The sequence below is a fragment of the Mandrillus leucophaeus genome, unplaced genomic scaffold, assembly GCF_000951045.1.
Source record: "Mandrillus leucophaeus isolate KB7577 unplaced genomic scaffold, Mleu.le_1.0 Scaffold683, whole genome shotgun sequence".
Classification (NCBI taxonomy): Eukaryota; Metazoa; Chordata; class Mammalia; order Primates; family Cercopithecidae; genus Mandrillus; species Mandrillus leucophaeus.
The window spans coordinates 322265-336568 of record NW_012107397.1 but is presented as its reverse complement, the minus strand read 5'-3'; the positions used below and the strand labels follow the sequence as shown (position 1 = coordinate 336568).

The window sequence follows — 14304 nt, the reverse complement described above, 5'->3', positions numbered from 1 at the left end:
GCTATACTGCTAACTGGAACCTAAGGAAAAAGAAAACATTATTGAAGAAAATGTTCTCTATGCATAGTGAGAATGTATAAATGTATAAATACAATTTGCCTCTATTTTTTGTCTTTTTATAAATTTTGATTTTCATGTTAGTATTCAGGCTCTATCGCTTCATATTGCCCCAAAATTCAGTGACTTAAAGCCACAAACATTTATTTAAGCTCATGATTTTTGGGGTCATGGAGTTGGATAGGACATAGCAAGGACTTCTCTACAAAGCCTGCAGCCTCCACTGGAGTGGGTCAAATGTTTGGAGATGGCTGCAATGATTTGACTAGGGCCATAGATCTGGGGCCTTTTGTTCTCATTGTTGGTTGGACTTCCTGGTCCTTCTCTATGTCACGTACACTGGGGCCTGAATATTTAAAATGACTCCTTCGCTCACATGTCTGACCCCTAAGCTAGAATATCTGGGACAATTGGAGCCATTGGGATCTCTCTCTCTCTCTTTTTATCTTTCTCTCTCTCTCTCTCCCCCCATCCCCCCCAATTGGCTAGCTTGGGCCTTTTCAGAGCTGGGTAGTCCCAGGGTAATTGCAGTTCTTACACAGTGGCTTTTACCAGGCTGTTGAGCATTGCAACATTGTAAGAGACCAAGGCATAAACTGTGATACTGCTTAACAACCTACCTTCGTGTCTGCCATAGTCGATTGGTTCATAAGGTCAGATTCAAAGTGAGGATAACAAGACTACATCTGCCAGAAGGAGCCATTGAACCATGTTTAATTTATCACGTGTGCTGGTTAATTTTAGATGTCAACTTGATTGGATTAAGGGGTAGCCAGATAGTTATTAAAGCATTATTTCTGGGTATGTATATGGGGGTGTTTCCAAAAAAGATTGGCATTTGAATCAGTGGACTGAGTAAGTAAGGAAAATCTGCCCTCACCTAATCTGGGCAGGCGCAATACAATCCACTGAGGGCCTGGGTAGGACAAAAAGGGAGAGGATGGACAAATTTGCGCTCTCTCTCTCTCTCTCTTTCTCTGTCTCCCCTCGAGTTGGGTCACCAATCTTTTCTCTGTCTCCTGGAGTTGGGTGACCAATCTTCTCCTTCTCTATTGGCCCTTAGAAATAAAAACTTCAGGTTCCTTTGCCTTTGGCTCTGGGATTTGTGCCATCAACTCCCCTAGTTCTCAGGCCCTCAGACTGGGGCTTAAGCCACGCTACTCACTTACCTGATTCTCCAGCTTACCGGTGGCATATCATGGGCCTTCTCACCCTTCATAATCACATGAGCCAATTCCCACAATAAATCCTCTTATATATATATACACACACTATATATATATAGCACATATATTTTGGTATATATTTGTTATATTTTGCTGTATACAATAATATATATAACAATATATATTCCCACAATAAATCCCGTTTCATATATATTTTATGTATATACACACATGAATACACACGAATACACACACACAGACATACACACACATGCACACACATGTATATGTATGTATGTATATATACTGTTGTACTGTTGGTTCTGTTTCTCTGGACAACCCTGACTAATATACCACTGCTAAACATTTATTAAAATGAGAGACCCAGGTACACCAAAGATAACCCAAAATTGCTTAGCTAGAACCAATTTAAATCCAAAAAGAAAAAAATAATCTCACTGTAAAACTTCTGAAAGTTCATCCCAGCCGAAGAAAACCCATGGTATATTGGCAAATATGTCATATTAGGACATCTCTTTTTTTCCCAGAGAGCCAGTTTTTAAATCTTTATCACACTCTGCTGTTTGAAATCCAGATAACATTTCCAATATTTCAACCTCACAGCCCCTCACCACCTTCACTGACTCCCTATATAAAATCAGTAGTTCTTCACCATGACTGCACATTATAATCACTTAGAAAGCTTTTAAAAGAAATTTCAATGTTCAGGCCCTAACCCAGAAAAGTTACATCAGGTTCTTAGGAAATGGGACCAGACATTGAGATTGTCAAAGGGCCCCAGGTGATTCCAGTGTGCAGCCAACATCGAGAGCTGCTGACAAACACAGATAGATGCTTTCCATCAAACCTCTCACACCAACCTCTTAGCTTTTTCTTAATGATTTTGGGATCTAAAATGAGAGAAGTCCAGGCACTACCCACAAAGAAAGTTAAATATCCCCTGGCTTGTACAACAGAGAAAAATGAGAGGGAAATATTAGAAAATTAAGATAATTACCTTAGAGAATTCAGAACCACCAAAGTCTAAATAGAATAATATAATTAATAGTTGAAGTACCCGAAATATATCATGTGAGAAGCGATAGCAGTTTTCTGCTACCCAATGACTTCTAGATTGCTTTAAGCAGTTTTTAGAGTAAATCAGTGGATCATCAGGCTTTGAAACAACTAATCTGAATCAATAATGTCATGGTTCTCTTGTTAAATGTATACATTTTCAGTGATGCTTTAAAGGTCTCAAATAGAAAACCACGCAAAAGTTTTAAAAATTGCTTTCGACACATTTATTTTACAATATATTACTTTAAGGTATAATGCATATAATTATGTAGTGATTTGTCTGCCATGTCTTTTTGTAATCTTTGTTAAAGACCTTTTTTCCCCACTTGATATTTGATATGAATAAGCTGAATGTATCCTAAAGCCGAATTAAGTGGTTGAGCCTGAAAAAAGGAAGGAACTGCACAGGAAAAACAAAAGAATCATATATATGTGTACACAATTTATTCATGGGATAAATTGGACAGAATCAGCATTAGGTGCCATGCGATTTTTCCTTGAGTATATTCCTTGTATGGGAAAGCATCACATTCTTTTCAAGAGCATTCTGCAATCCTTTCTTCTTGTGTAATAGGGTAGTGGTGGTAGGGAGAAGACAAGATCTTCAGGGAAAATTAGAAGTATAAAAAGGGAGTCAGCCTGGGCTTGGGTTAACTCTAGCCCAAGGACCCCCTCCATATGCTTCAATTCTAGACCTGGAAGAGACTGTTGTGGCAGACATTAGTATGACCTTTGGATGCCCTCTCTAGATATCCAAATTCAGGGTGCCAATGTGCCAGTTCTGCGGTGTAACCTCCTCTGGAAGATCACCCTTGGACCAATGGAGACTCCTCACCTGGAGTTTTATGAGGAACGCTCTCTCTTGCCCCGGAACGACTCTTGGCTGCAATGGAAGCCCCAGAGCACAGTTGGGTCAGGGGGAAGCTGACATTCCAGAGCCCCCATAGGTCAAGCTGAGGCTGAAATCCCAGAATTTCCTGTGGGATTGATTGAGACTCCACTTGAAACTGCATTCTTTCTTGTGTGTATCCTGCTAATATGTTTCTCCTAAGAGGATTTCCTTTTTAATAAATCATGTATACACAGCTCCCTGTGTCAGGCGCAGCCTCTAGGGAGCACATCCAAAGACAACTAATGGTCCACACATCTTAAAGTCTCTGCTATCAAAGCCGGCTCATGCTGCTGCCTCCGGATACCCATTCCCTCAGGATACTCAAGAGCAGACACCAATTTGCTCTCTCTATCTTGCGCCACTGCCTCCAGGACAACTTGTGGGACAGATAAGTTTTCTTGGACTTGTTTTGTTCCTGAGTAAAGGACTGTTAAAGAATTTAGGACCAGGAGTCAGGATGAGAACCTGTTAAGTGGCTTCTTCCAGAGGAGGAGGATGAGCTCCTCTGCTACTTATGAAGCTGCAGCACCAAGTACCCAGCCTGCCGGCTTCTTGCCAGTCAGCTTGGAGTTTCTTGAATGAGGCAGTCATTGTCATGAGTGTCAGCTTTCTGAGTGCAGAAAGTCCCTGGAGTTGAGGGTAGCAGAAATATGCCCCAGATATGACTCCTCAATCCTCAGTTTCTCACAACTAACCTACTTCTATAGAATTTCTGTTTCAGCCTCTCAAGCACTGCAAGAGAGGCATGGGCATTGGTTCCTATGTGTATTTTTCCAGCTCAGAAGACACTTAAAGGCAGACAAACTTCAAGTCAAGAAAGATTAAGAAAGAGAATTCTTTGCTGAATTTTGTCTCCCTTTATTCTGAAAACTCTACTCCTTCACATCCCTAATCCCTGTTCTGTCCCTGCCAGATACACACACAGACGTCTGACCCTGCACCTCCAAGTTCCCAAAGATATTGTATGTAGAAAAAACACCTTTTTTAATTGACATTCACACTCAACACTAAACACTGCTTGCCACCAATTGTATGGGTTTTCTCCCACGCAATTGGCCAATTTCTCCCACACAATTGGCCAATTCTCCAACACCAACTGGATATCTTAAATTCAATTCTGGCATTAATCGGCATTAAGTGCAGACCCCCAGCAGGTTAAGGGCTCAGTCCCATAAGACCTCTCCCAACTTCAGACACCAGTCACAAGCAGTAGCTTCCAAAGTTACTCACATCTTCTATCTGACATGGCTACAAAGCAGAGGTTCCAATGAGTCTCAGGAAAGAGCTTTATTTACTTTCATCCATCTATTATAAAAGAATATAACTCAGAAATGGTCAGATGGAAGAGATGCACAGGAACAGGTTTGGCAGAAGGGGCATGGCGCTTCCACGGTCCCTATGGGCGCACCACCTCTCATGTATTGAGCAACGCAGAAGCTCTCTGAACCCTGTCCTTTGGATTTTTATGGGAAGCTTTATTCTTAGGCATGATTGATTAAATCATTATCCATTTGTGAGCGACTCAACCTTCAGCCCCTCTCCCTTCCCCAAGGTCTGGAAGTGGGCCTGAAAATTCCAACCCTCTAAACACATGGTTGGTTCCCCTGGCAACCAGACCCCATTTTGAGGCCATTCAGAAGCCACTAACCATCAGTCATCTCATTTGCGTACTACCAGACACATCACTTGGGAGGTCCCAAAGGTTTTAGGAGCTCTGCACCAGGAATAGGAAGAAAGATCAAACACATATTTCTTCTTGTAAACAACAATAACATAGATGTGTTCTGGGTCCTATACTTGTAGGATTCAGTTTGCCACCATGTTTCATGTTAATAAAAAGTTAATATTCAGTTTTCTCAAACTAGGAGACATAGACTCCCACTGATATAAGGTATGAGCCACAGCACAAAACATAGTTCTTTTTTTAAGCACAATTCTTCCCAGAGATTTAAGGAGAATTTATGTACATATACACATACACATATGTATGTATATACTGATGTGGATATAGTACATTGTAGAATGCAAGATTTGCATTATTTCTGATAAATGTAAGACTGCAATAGAGTTTTATGCCAGTACTGCTTTGGACAGTGTCCCCAGACCTTTAGTCAGGGTCAATTTACCCTAGTATAGTCTGAATGTTTGTGTCTCCCCCAATTTCATGTTGGGGGAGAATGTTGAAATCCTAACCCCCAAGCTGATAGTATTAAGAAGCAAAGCCTTTGAGAAGTAATTGGGTCATGAAGGTGGAGCCTCCAGGAATGGGATTAGTGCCTTATAAAAAATGCTCAAGGGAGTTGATTTGCACTTTCCACCATGGAAGTTCACTGACAAGGCAGCAAGCAGTTCGCAACCTGGAAAACTGCTCTCATCAGAACCTGACCCACAATACTTGTAAGGGTCCACTAAATGTTTTTAATTTCTTTTAAAATCAGAAGAAAATACATAAACTTTTAGGCTGAAGAAAATGCTAGTCAATGCAGTTATAAATATATAAATTTTATCAATGTTATATATTTATCAATGCAGTTATAAATATATATTTCTATATATATATATGTATTTGTTACTACTACTTTGAATGTAGGAAGTGGTTCACAAAGGCAAAAGTACATAAAGCTCACACAAATCATGATGCAGCCCTGCTTCCAGGGGCGTATTTTCAGTATGCAGTGAAAACATGTGAAAAACTTTCAGTTTCAGGCATCATATTCTTGCAACTTTTCATTTTTGAGAACTGAGGTCTTCAGATTCTGAGGGAATGAATTCCAGAATTTCATACATCCTTAAAAGGATAGATTTGAAGGACAAAGATTCCTGCTGATCACACTGCAGGAGCCACTGTGTAAGGCAATCTGTATTAAGAGTAACTTGCTCACTCACAAGCCATTGCTTCTGCCCCTAAATTTTGCAACCAATATTTACAGAGACCGATGAGCCCTCTCACATGAGTCTCTCTGTTGAATGATAAAATCTTAGATCTTGGAGCAACATTTGGGCCTACTGAGCCCAACTCTCCACCAATGCAAGAGTATCTTTGTCACCCTTCAGCATCAATTTGAGCACATACTGATGCTCCACTTAAGACCTTCAAAGCAGTTTCCTTTGTGTTATTGTCTTGTGAAGATACTCCAAATGTAAGAAAATACAGAGATACACAGGTTACTGGTGATAAGTTAGAAGGATCCCAGAATGAGCCTCCCACTCAGCACCATGAGTCAGCGATGGTGGATGAGCTACACATTGTGGGCAGTACCCACAAGGACCATTGTCGTCTCATCATCCTCAGGGCTAAGTTCCAGACCATTGTCCACCACTCTGTGGAGGGTGCTGTAGTGTTGCTGGCTTTGGTGGAAAGAATGCAGCTCTGAAGCAGCCTCCCAGGCAGCAAACGTAGGCATGGGAAAAGGATCTGGCCTCTTGTTTTCAAAAAAGCATTTCAGGTTCCTCTCGCTCAGCTTGTTGGCATAGTCCAGAAATGTGTTTTCCAACTGCTCCTTCTCCTTTTGTGCATATGTCTTCCAAAAACTCAGCTGGAGGTAGCTAACTTTAGATCGGCAGCGAGCATAACATGTGGTGAGCAGAGAGAAGAAAGATGCTGAACAAATCAGGCACCATCCTATAATCTTAACAAGAAAGAAATATTGAGTACACATGAAAGCAAAGTAATTTAGGGAACTAAGGTGGTATTATTGAGAAGTGTATAGCTAAATTATTACCATGGTCTTTGGCATACCTCATTTGAAATCATTCATCTTAATTTGTAAACACTTTAAACTCACTTTTTGAATTTATTAGGTAAACTCAAAATAAAGTTAGGGTTTACCTAATCTCTATTCTCCTCCCCAACATTGCTGGTGCAAAGAAATAACCAGAAGGCAGGCAGACGGAAAATAGTACAAAGTATAGATTACATAAGACTTACAGATATCAAGCTCAGATAGTATTAGCTCTGAGAGGAAAATATTCTGTGCATAAGTAAACGTGGTCATTTGAGCAAATGACTAGCTCTTCAGCCAGGCATTTTTAGGCATTGATAAATGTATATACATGGCTAGTGACTGATTTTTTTTCTGTCATTACTCACTGTCCATGGAAAAAGGAGACAGACGATACAATCAGGAAGCTGAAGCCATGAGAATTTAAAGGCTGAGAAAAAATTAGGATCATTAAAATCTTGAAAATGATTTGTCTTGATTTTTGATAATTAGAAAAAACAAACTCTTTCCTGAATATGAAATGGTTCAGCTTTTCTCCCCTGGATCTTAAAAGCAAAAGTTTAAATAGCTCAAATTATCTTCTAACTTTTTTGGCTCTAATTATGTTTTCACAATTGGAATTAATTTTATGTTTGGAAAACTAACATTTTTTTCAAGGTGTCTCTTGACATTTAGTTTAAATGATCCTTAATATTCTTTAGCATATGAGCCTATTTGAAAATAGAAATGATCTACAAATGAACCCATTCAGACAATAACAAAACCACAAATAAGCTTTAAATCAGTGGTTCCCAACTTCTGGCTCAGATATAGAGTGTCTGTGAAGGGTCTCAACCTCTGCCCCAATGCCAATTCTGGACTGGCACTATTCAGGTTTCAATCTAAACTTTCCCCTTACTGTGCATATTCTTGTATCTCAGTTTCTTCACTTGTGAAATGGGGGTTACTCACCTTGAAGAGTAATTTGGTGGACCTAATGAAATCATGCTGGACACATGTATTCATTAAGTTTTAGCTAATACTATATGCTACTATTCTTCAAATGTATATACACTTATGTAATTGTGTTAATGAATTCATAATATCTTTCTGTACTTATAATTAATGAGTGAGGCACAACTACCATCATGTGAAAGTCCTTGAATGGCTTGTGGTTGGCTACCTTGTATCTTCCTCTTTCCTTCATTGTCTATCTTCCTCTTTTTCCACAGCTGAGGCTTCTGTACGCCATCTCATCTCAGTATCGGAGCCAGTTTCAGCTGAGTTATAAACTATTCCATCAGCTTCAGGTCCCCTTCTCCCTTTCACATGACCTTTGCATTGACCGATGCTTCCCGTCAATTCACAGTACCCAGAGTCAAACTAGAGCATGGTGGATGCTTCCATAGCAGCCCTCAATAGTGTCTTATTTTGCATATGTTCTCCCCCAAACCCTGGCAGTTTTCCTCATTGACTTGGAATACCTACTGTGTACCAGAAACTTTATGCCCATTTATGTCTATCATCTCAAAATCTTCCAACTACTCTCCAAAGTAGGTAATATTACCACCAACTATGAGAAAACTGGGACTCAAAGAGGTCGAACCACTAGTTCTAGGTCACATAGCTGGTGATTGATAGCGTCAGCATACAAACCCAAGGCCAGACAATTCCAAGACTGAGCTCTTTCCACTACTCCATTCTATCTTCCTTAAGAATAGAGACTCATCCAGCTAGAATTTTTGTTTATCTGCCCCACCCATGGATGAATGTTCTTTTCCACCTCCAGGCACATGTCCAACTATTATTGGTCTGGACTATATGTTGCCTCCTGCCTATCTGAACCTCTGTATTCAGCACCTGCTGTTGATACAACTCCTCTTGCCCACATTCCTTATGCATCTTCCCACAGGAATCAGCCCCAGGTCCTTCTCATTCTGATGAAGAATCAGCAGGTCAGTGTGCTCAGTCTAAGCTATGACATGATGTGCATGGTTTCCTAGTGCCTGTGTTTAGAGCGGAGAAGCTCACACAATGATAGGTGTTTGGGCCTGGCACTGACTGAATGGAGCCTGGTGCCTGAGGACATAAACCATAAATCAATCATTCTATCATAAGAGTTGTAAGTTATACCCCTCTTCAGTAAAAGACACAAGACATTTGGGAGCCTGATATGTTTTATCTAAGATGTGCTTTATGCATTAAAGAAAAGATTTTGTTTTGGAGAATGTTTTGATTTACCAATTTATGAAGAGTATGACTTTACTGCCAACCAGCTTCGGAGTATATGATTTTAAAAACAGACTTTGCCTTGATGTGTTGTTACCAAGGCAAATCCTTGTTGAAAAATGCTATTTCAGTGCCTTTATTCTGAAACAGATAGCATTCCTGACAATTTGTGGATCTGCTTATCAACTCTTACCGCTTGTTTTGCTTTTGGGAATGCAATTCTTACTACCTATAAATGGGAGGCCAGGCCTTCCTAAGGCTGTATATCTGGATTTGTGTTCATGTGCCTGGAGGGATGACAGGCTACTTCCCTGCATCAATTAGGTAAAGACATGATTTCCTTCTGTTACATAAAACAATGCCCCAATCTTGAGCTTCTGAAGTAATTAAGAGCCCCTTTAGCTGTATAGCACAAAGAGTATAAAACGTAATCTCCCTAGAGAGTACGGTCACTTTTTCACAGAGGCTATTTAAAAACTGCTGATTCCTGCTTTACAAGGGAAATTCTTCTCAATCTTGGTAATATTTATACACAGAGATAGCGGTTGCCAGAAATCATTCAACAGACTCTCTACACTAATTATATTACACGCAACTTTGAAAAGTATTAACTCATTTCATTCAGCTACATTTTAATAGATGAATAATATATGTGTGTGTTTGAGAAACGAACTTGAATATAAATAATTGATAGAAGGCAGTAATTTCCAATTACAGCTCTGCCATTAACACTCAATTTATGATTTAGTGTTAGATATTATTTATTTACAAAGTCAACCCAGAGAGAATGTTTTAAAGTACTTAAGTATTTACTATTTACATATGAACAATCCAGTGGATATTTTCTTTTCAGAACCGGAAAAGAGATAATCCATTCAGCAACTTTACTGAACCATCCAGCCTTTCAAAAGCTTTTCCTGAGATAGTCTCAATGCTGCATCAGGTTTCAGTTTCCATTTAGTTTCAAAATATTCTGACAGGACGCAGACTCAGCCCTGGCTGAAAGGAGGACAGAGAGAATACTTCAAGCTCATGCTGAGAGAAAACGGCGAGTTTGTGTTTTCTTACCTGAGACTGGGCCTGAAGGGACAGTTTCAGTTCTTCATTGATGGTAGGTAGCATGCTAGTTTTGCCACAAGAAACTTTGTGAAGTTCTTCCCAGCACTCTTTGGGCTTACCCTTGCAAATCAGCTCCAGGAGTCCCGAACTTCTCGTCCCGCTCATGGCACATTCATAGAAAGTTCCATTGAGCAGAGCCACAGAAAGCCACATCACTGGAGCCACCAATGAGCTCAGAGTGATCTGGCCGAGGACGTAGAAGAAACGGCAGCTGTGGCCTCTGGGAAAGATTTTCCTGGGATTCACACAGCAGCCTGTGAAGAGTCTCCATGACCTATTGTTCAGAAAGAATCCCAGGATCAGTAACACCCAGGCAGGAGCAAAGAGGAAAACCAGCCCATAGGTCATATTCTCAGTGCTGCAGGGGCACTTAAAAGCCACAACAGAAAAGAGACGCTCACTTCCCACGGTCAGCAGAGCCATGAAGCTGTAGCCAATAACAGTTTTCTGATTAAGGAAGAATTTTAAAATGCCCTGAAAAGCATCCATGTTGGAGATGCACAAAGAGGGAAAATGTTGTGCCTTTGTTATTGGCAGAGCAGCTGTGGCAGTGGCTGAGTGGAGCTCTTTCTTCATCAGAAACAACAGTCCTTCTTCTCAGACTGAATTGAGCCAGATAAGGAAACAGTGTCATTCCTTAGGAATGACTGTTTCTCAACATGTTTAGTTAATGCCTCCTACTGGTGGAAATAGGGCTGTGATACTGCCGCCTAAAGGCGGAGAATAAATTCAAAGTGCACAGGCTCCATTTTTACATTCTTTCCATGTAGCTTGGATTGAAAGTCAGAAGAGAAATTCTCACTCATACAAATAGTAGTCTAGGAATTTTCCAGTGTAAGGAATCAACATTAACAGAAAGAGGTTTCAGCCGATTGATCAGGAGACAAATCAAATCTGCAAACCTTGAATTTTTTTCCTCTTGCTATGACTTGAGATTTGGAAGACAGGGATTTGCTTTCTTTTTTCATATATATAAATACACATGAAAATTATATATATATATGTCAATAGCTTTTGGGGTACAAGTGGGTTTTGGTTACATGGATGAATTATGTGTGTGTGTGTGTGTGTGTGTGTGTGTATGTGTATATATATATATATAGAGAGAGAGAGAGAGAGAGAGAGAGTGCTGAATTCTGAGATTTTAGTGCACCCATCACCGGATATGTATGTGTACCCAATATGTATTATTTTATCCCTCACCCCAATTCCACTCTCCCTCTTTCTGAGTCTCCAAAATCCATTATACCACTCCATATGCCTTTATGTACCCACAGCTTAACTCCCACTTATAAGTGAGAGCTACAGTTTTTGGTTTTCCATTTCCAAGTTACTTTGCTTGGAATAACAGCCTCTAGCTCCATCAAGTTGCTGCAAAAGACATTCTTCCATTCTTTTTTATGACTGAGTAGTATTCCATGGTGTATATACACTACATTTTCTTTATTCATCAGTTGATGGTTACTTAGATTGGTTTCATATCTTTGCAATTGTAAATTGTGTTGCAATAAATATACATGTGCAGATTTTTTTTTTTTTTTAAATATATAATGACTTCTTTTTCTTTGGGTAGATACCCAGTAGTGAGATTGCTGGATTGAATAATAGATCTACTTTTAGTACTTAAAGTTCTTTCTTTAAGAACTAAAGAAAAGTGCGGTGGTTCGTGTCTGTAATCCCAGCATTTTGGGAGGCCGAGGCAGGTGCATTGCTTGAGCCCAAGAGTTCGAGACCAGCCTAGGCAGCATGGTGAATCTCCATCTCTACATAAAAAAAGCCAAAAAAATTTGGTTTGACTACATGCACCTGTAGTCCCAGCTACTTGGGAGGCAGAGATGGGAAGATTGCTTGAGCCCAGGAGGCTGAGGTTGTGGTGAGCCAAATCATGCCACTGCATTCCAGTCTGGGTGATAGAGCAAGACCCTATCTCATAGATAAATAAATAGAAGGAAAGAAAGAAATCTCCATACTGTTTTTTATAGAGGTTGTACTAATTTACATTCCTACCAGCATTCTACCAAAATTCTGTTTTCACAAAATTCATACCAATATCTATTGTTTTTTCCTTTTTAGTAACAGCCATTATTACTGGGATAAGGTGGTATCTCATTGTGGTTTTAGTTTACATTTCCACAGAAAATTAGCCTCTTACAATATTCTATACAAGTAAAAATAGTATTTTTATTTATTTATTTTTATACTTTAAGTTCTAGGGTACATGTGCACAACATACAGGTTTGTCTCACAGGTATATATGTGCCATGATGGTTTGGTGCACCCATCACCTCGTCATTTACATTAGGTATTTCTCCTAACGCTATCCCTCCCCCAGCCCCCCAGCCCCTGACAGGCCCCATTGTGTGATGTCCCCCTGTGTCCATGTGTTCTCATTGTTCAGCTCCCACTTATGAGTGAGAACATGTGGTGTTTGGTTGTCTGTCCTTGTGATATCTTGCTGAGAATGATGGTTTCCAGCTTCATCCATGTACCTGCAGAGGACATGAACTCATCCTTTTTGATGGTTGCATGGTATTCCGTGGTGTATATGTGCCACATTTTCTTTATCCAGTCTATTATTGATGGACATTTGGGTTGATTGCAAGTCTTTGCTCTTGTGAATAGTGCCATAATAAACATACATGTCCATGTGTCTTTATAGTAGCATGATTGATAATCCTTTGGGTATATACCCAGTAATGGGATTGCTGGGTCAAATGGTATTTCTAGTTCTAGATCATTGAGGAAACGCCACACTGTCTTCCACAATTGTTGAACTAATTTACACTCCCACCAACAGTGTAAAAGTGTTCCTATTTCTCCACGTCCTCTCCAGCATCTATTGTTTCCTGATTTTTTAATGATTGCCATTCTAACTGGCATGAGAGGGTATTTCATTGTGGTTTTGATTTGTAATTCTCTGATGAACAGTGATGATGGGCATTTTTTCATATGTCTGTTGGCTGCATAAATATCTTCTTTTGAGAAGTGTCTGTTCATATGCTTTGCCCACTTTTTGGTGGGGTTTTTTTTTCTTTGTAAATTTGTTTAAGTTCTTTGTAGATTCTGGATATTAGCTCTTCGTCAGTTGAGTAGATTGAAAAAATTTTCTCCCATTCTGTAGGTTGCCTGCTCACTCTGATGATAGTTTCTTTTGCTGTGCAGAAACTCTTTAGTTTAATTAGATCCCACGTGTTTATTTTGGCTTTTGTTGCCATTGCTTTTGGTGTTTTAGTCATGAAATCTTTGCCCATGCCTATGTCGTGAATGATATTGCCTAGGTTTTCTTCTAGGATTTTCATGGTTTTAGGTTTTACATTTAAGTCGTTAATCCATCTTGAGTTAGTTTTTGTATAAGGTATAAGGAAGGGATCCAGTTTCAGCTTTCTACATATGGTTAGCCAGTTTTCCCAACACCATTTATTAAATAGGGAATCCTTTCTCCCTGCTTGTTTTTGTCAGGTTTGTCAAAGATCAGATGATTGTACATGTGTGGTGTTATTCTGAGACCTCTGTTCTGTTCCATTTGTCTATATATCTGTTTTGGTACCAGTACCATGCTCTTTTGGTTACTGTAACCTCATAGTATAGTTTGAAGTCAAGTAGCGTGATGCCTCCAGCTTTGTTCTTTTTGCTTAAGATTGTCTTGGCTATGTGGGCTCTTTTTGGGTTCCATATGAAATTTAAAGTGGTTTTTTCCAATTCTTTGAAGAAAGAAGGTGGTAGCTTGATGGGAATAGCATTGAATCTATAAATTACCTTGGGCAGTTTGGCCGTTTTCATTATATTGATTCTTTCTATTCATGAGCATGGAATGTTTTTCCATTTGTTTGTGTCCTCTCTTATTTACTTGAGCAGTGGTTTGCAGTTCTCCTTGAAGAGGTCCGTCACATCCCTTGTAAGTTATATTCCTAGGTATTTTATTCTCTTTGTAGGAATTGTGAATGGGAGTTCACTCATGATTTGGCTCTCTGTCTGTTACTGGTGTATAAGAATGCTTGTGATTTTTGCACATTGATTTTGTATCCTGAGACTTTGCTGAAGTTGCTTATCAGCTTAAGGA

At 39.6% G+C, this 14304-nt stretch overlaps 2 protein-coding genes across 2 annotated transcripts in view; one reads left to right on the top strand and one right to left on the bottom strand.

Moving 5' to 3' along the window:
* TRAPPC3L (trafficking protein particle complex 3-like) overlaps positions 1–14304 on the top strand; it is a 45259-nt gene that overhangs the window by 22285 nt on the left and 8670 nt on the right. The gene's annotated exons all lie outside the window — the stretch shown is intronic.
* Positions 5830–10893, bottom strand: FAM26E (family with sequence similarity 26, member E). The gene is made up of 2 exons (XM_012002329.1): positions 10194–10893; positions 5830–6824 (listed from the first exon to the last, which is right to left on the bottom strand). The coding sequence occupies exons 1-2, from the start codon at positions 10818–10820 to the stop codon at positions 6435–6437; spliced, it is 1017 nt and encodes a 338-aa protein (XP_011857719.1). The 5' UTR covers positions 10821–10893; the 3' UTR covers positions 5830–6434.

Bases quoted from the DNA above. Each gene is read 5' to 3' on its own strand.
- FAM26E (XM_012002329.1), bottom strand. From the start codon at position 10,820: ATGAAGAAAGAGCTCCACTCAGCCACTGCCACAGCTGCTCTGCCAATA. The intron at 6,825-10,193 runs GTAAGAAAACAC...TTTCTTGTTAAG, and splicing joins CCCTTCAGGCCCAGTCTCAG to ATTATAGGATGGTGCCTGAT.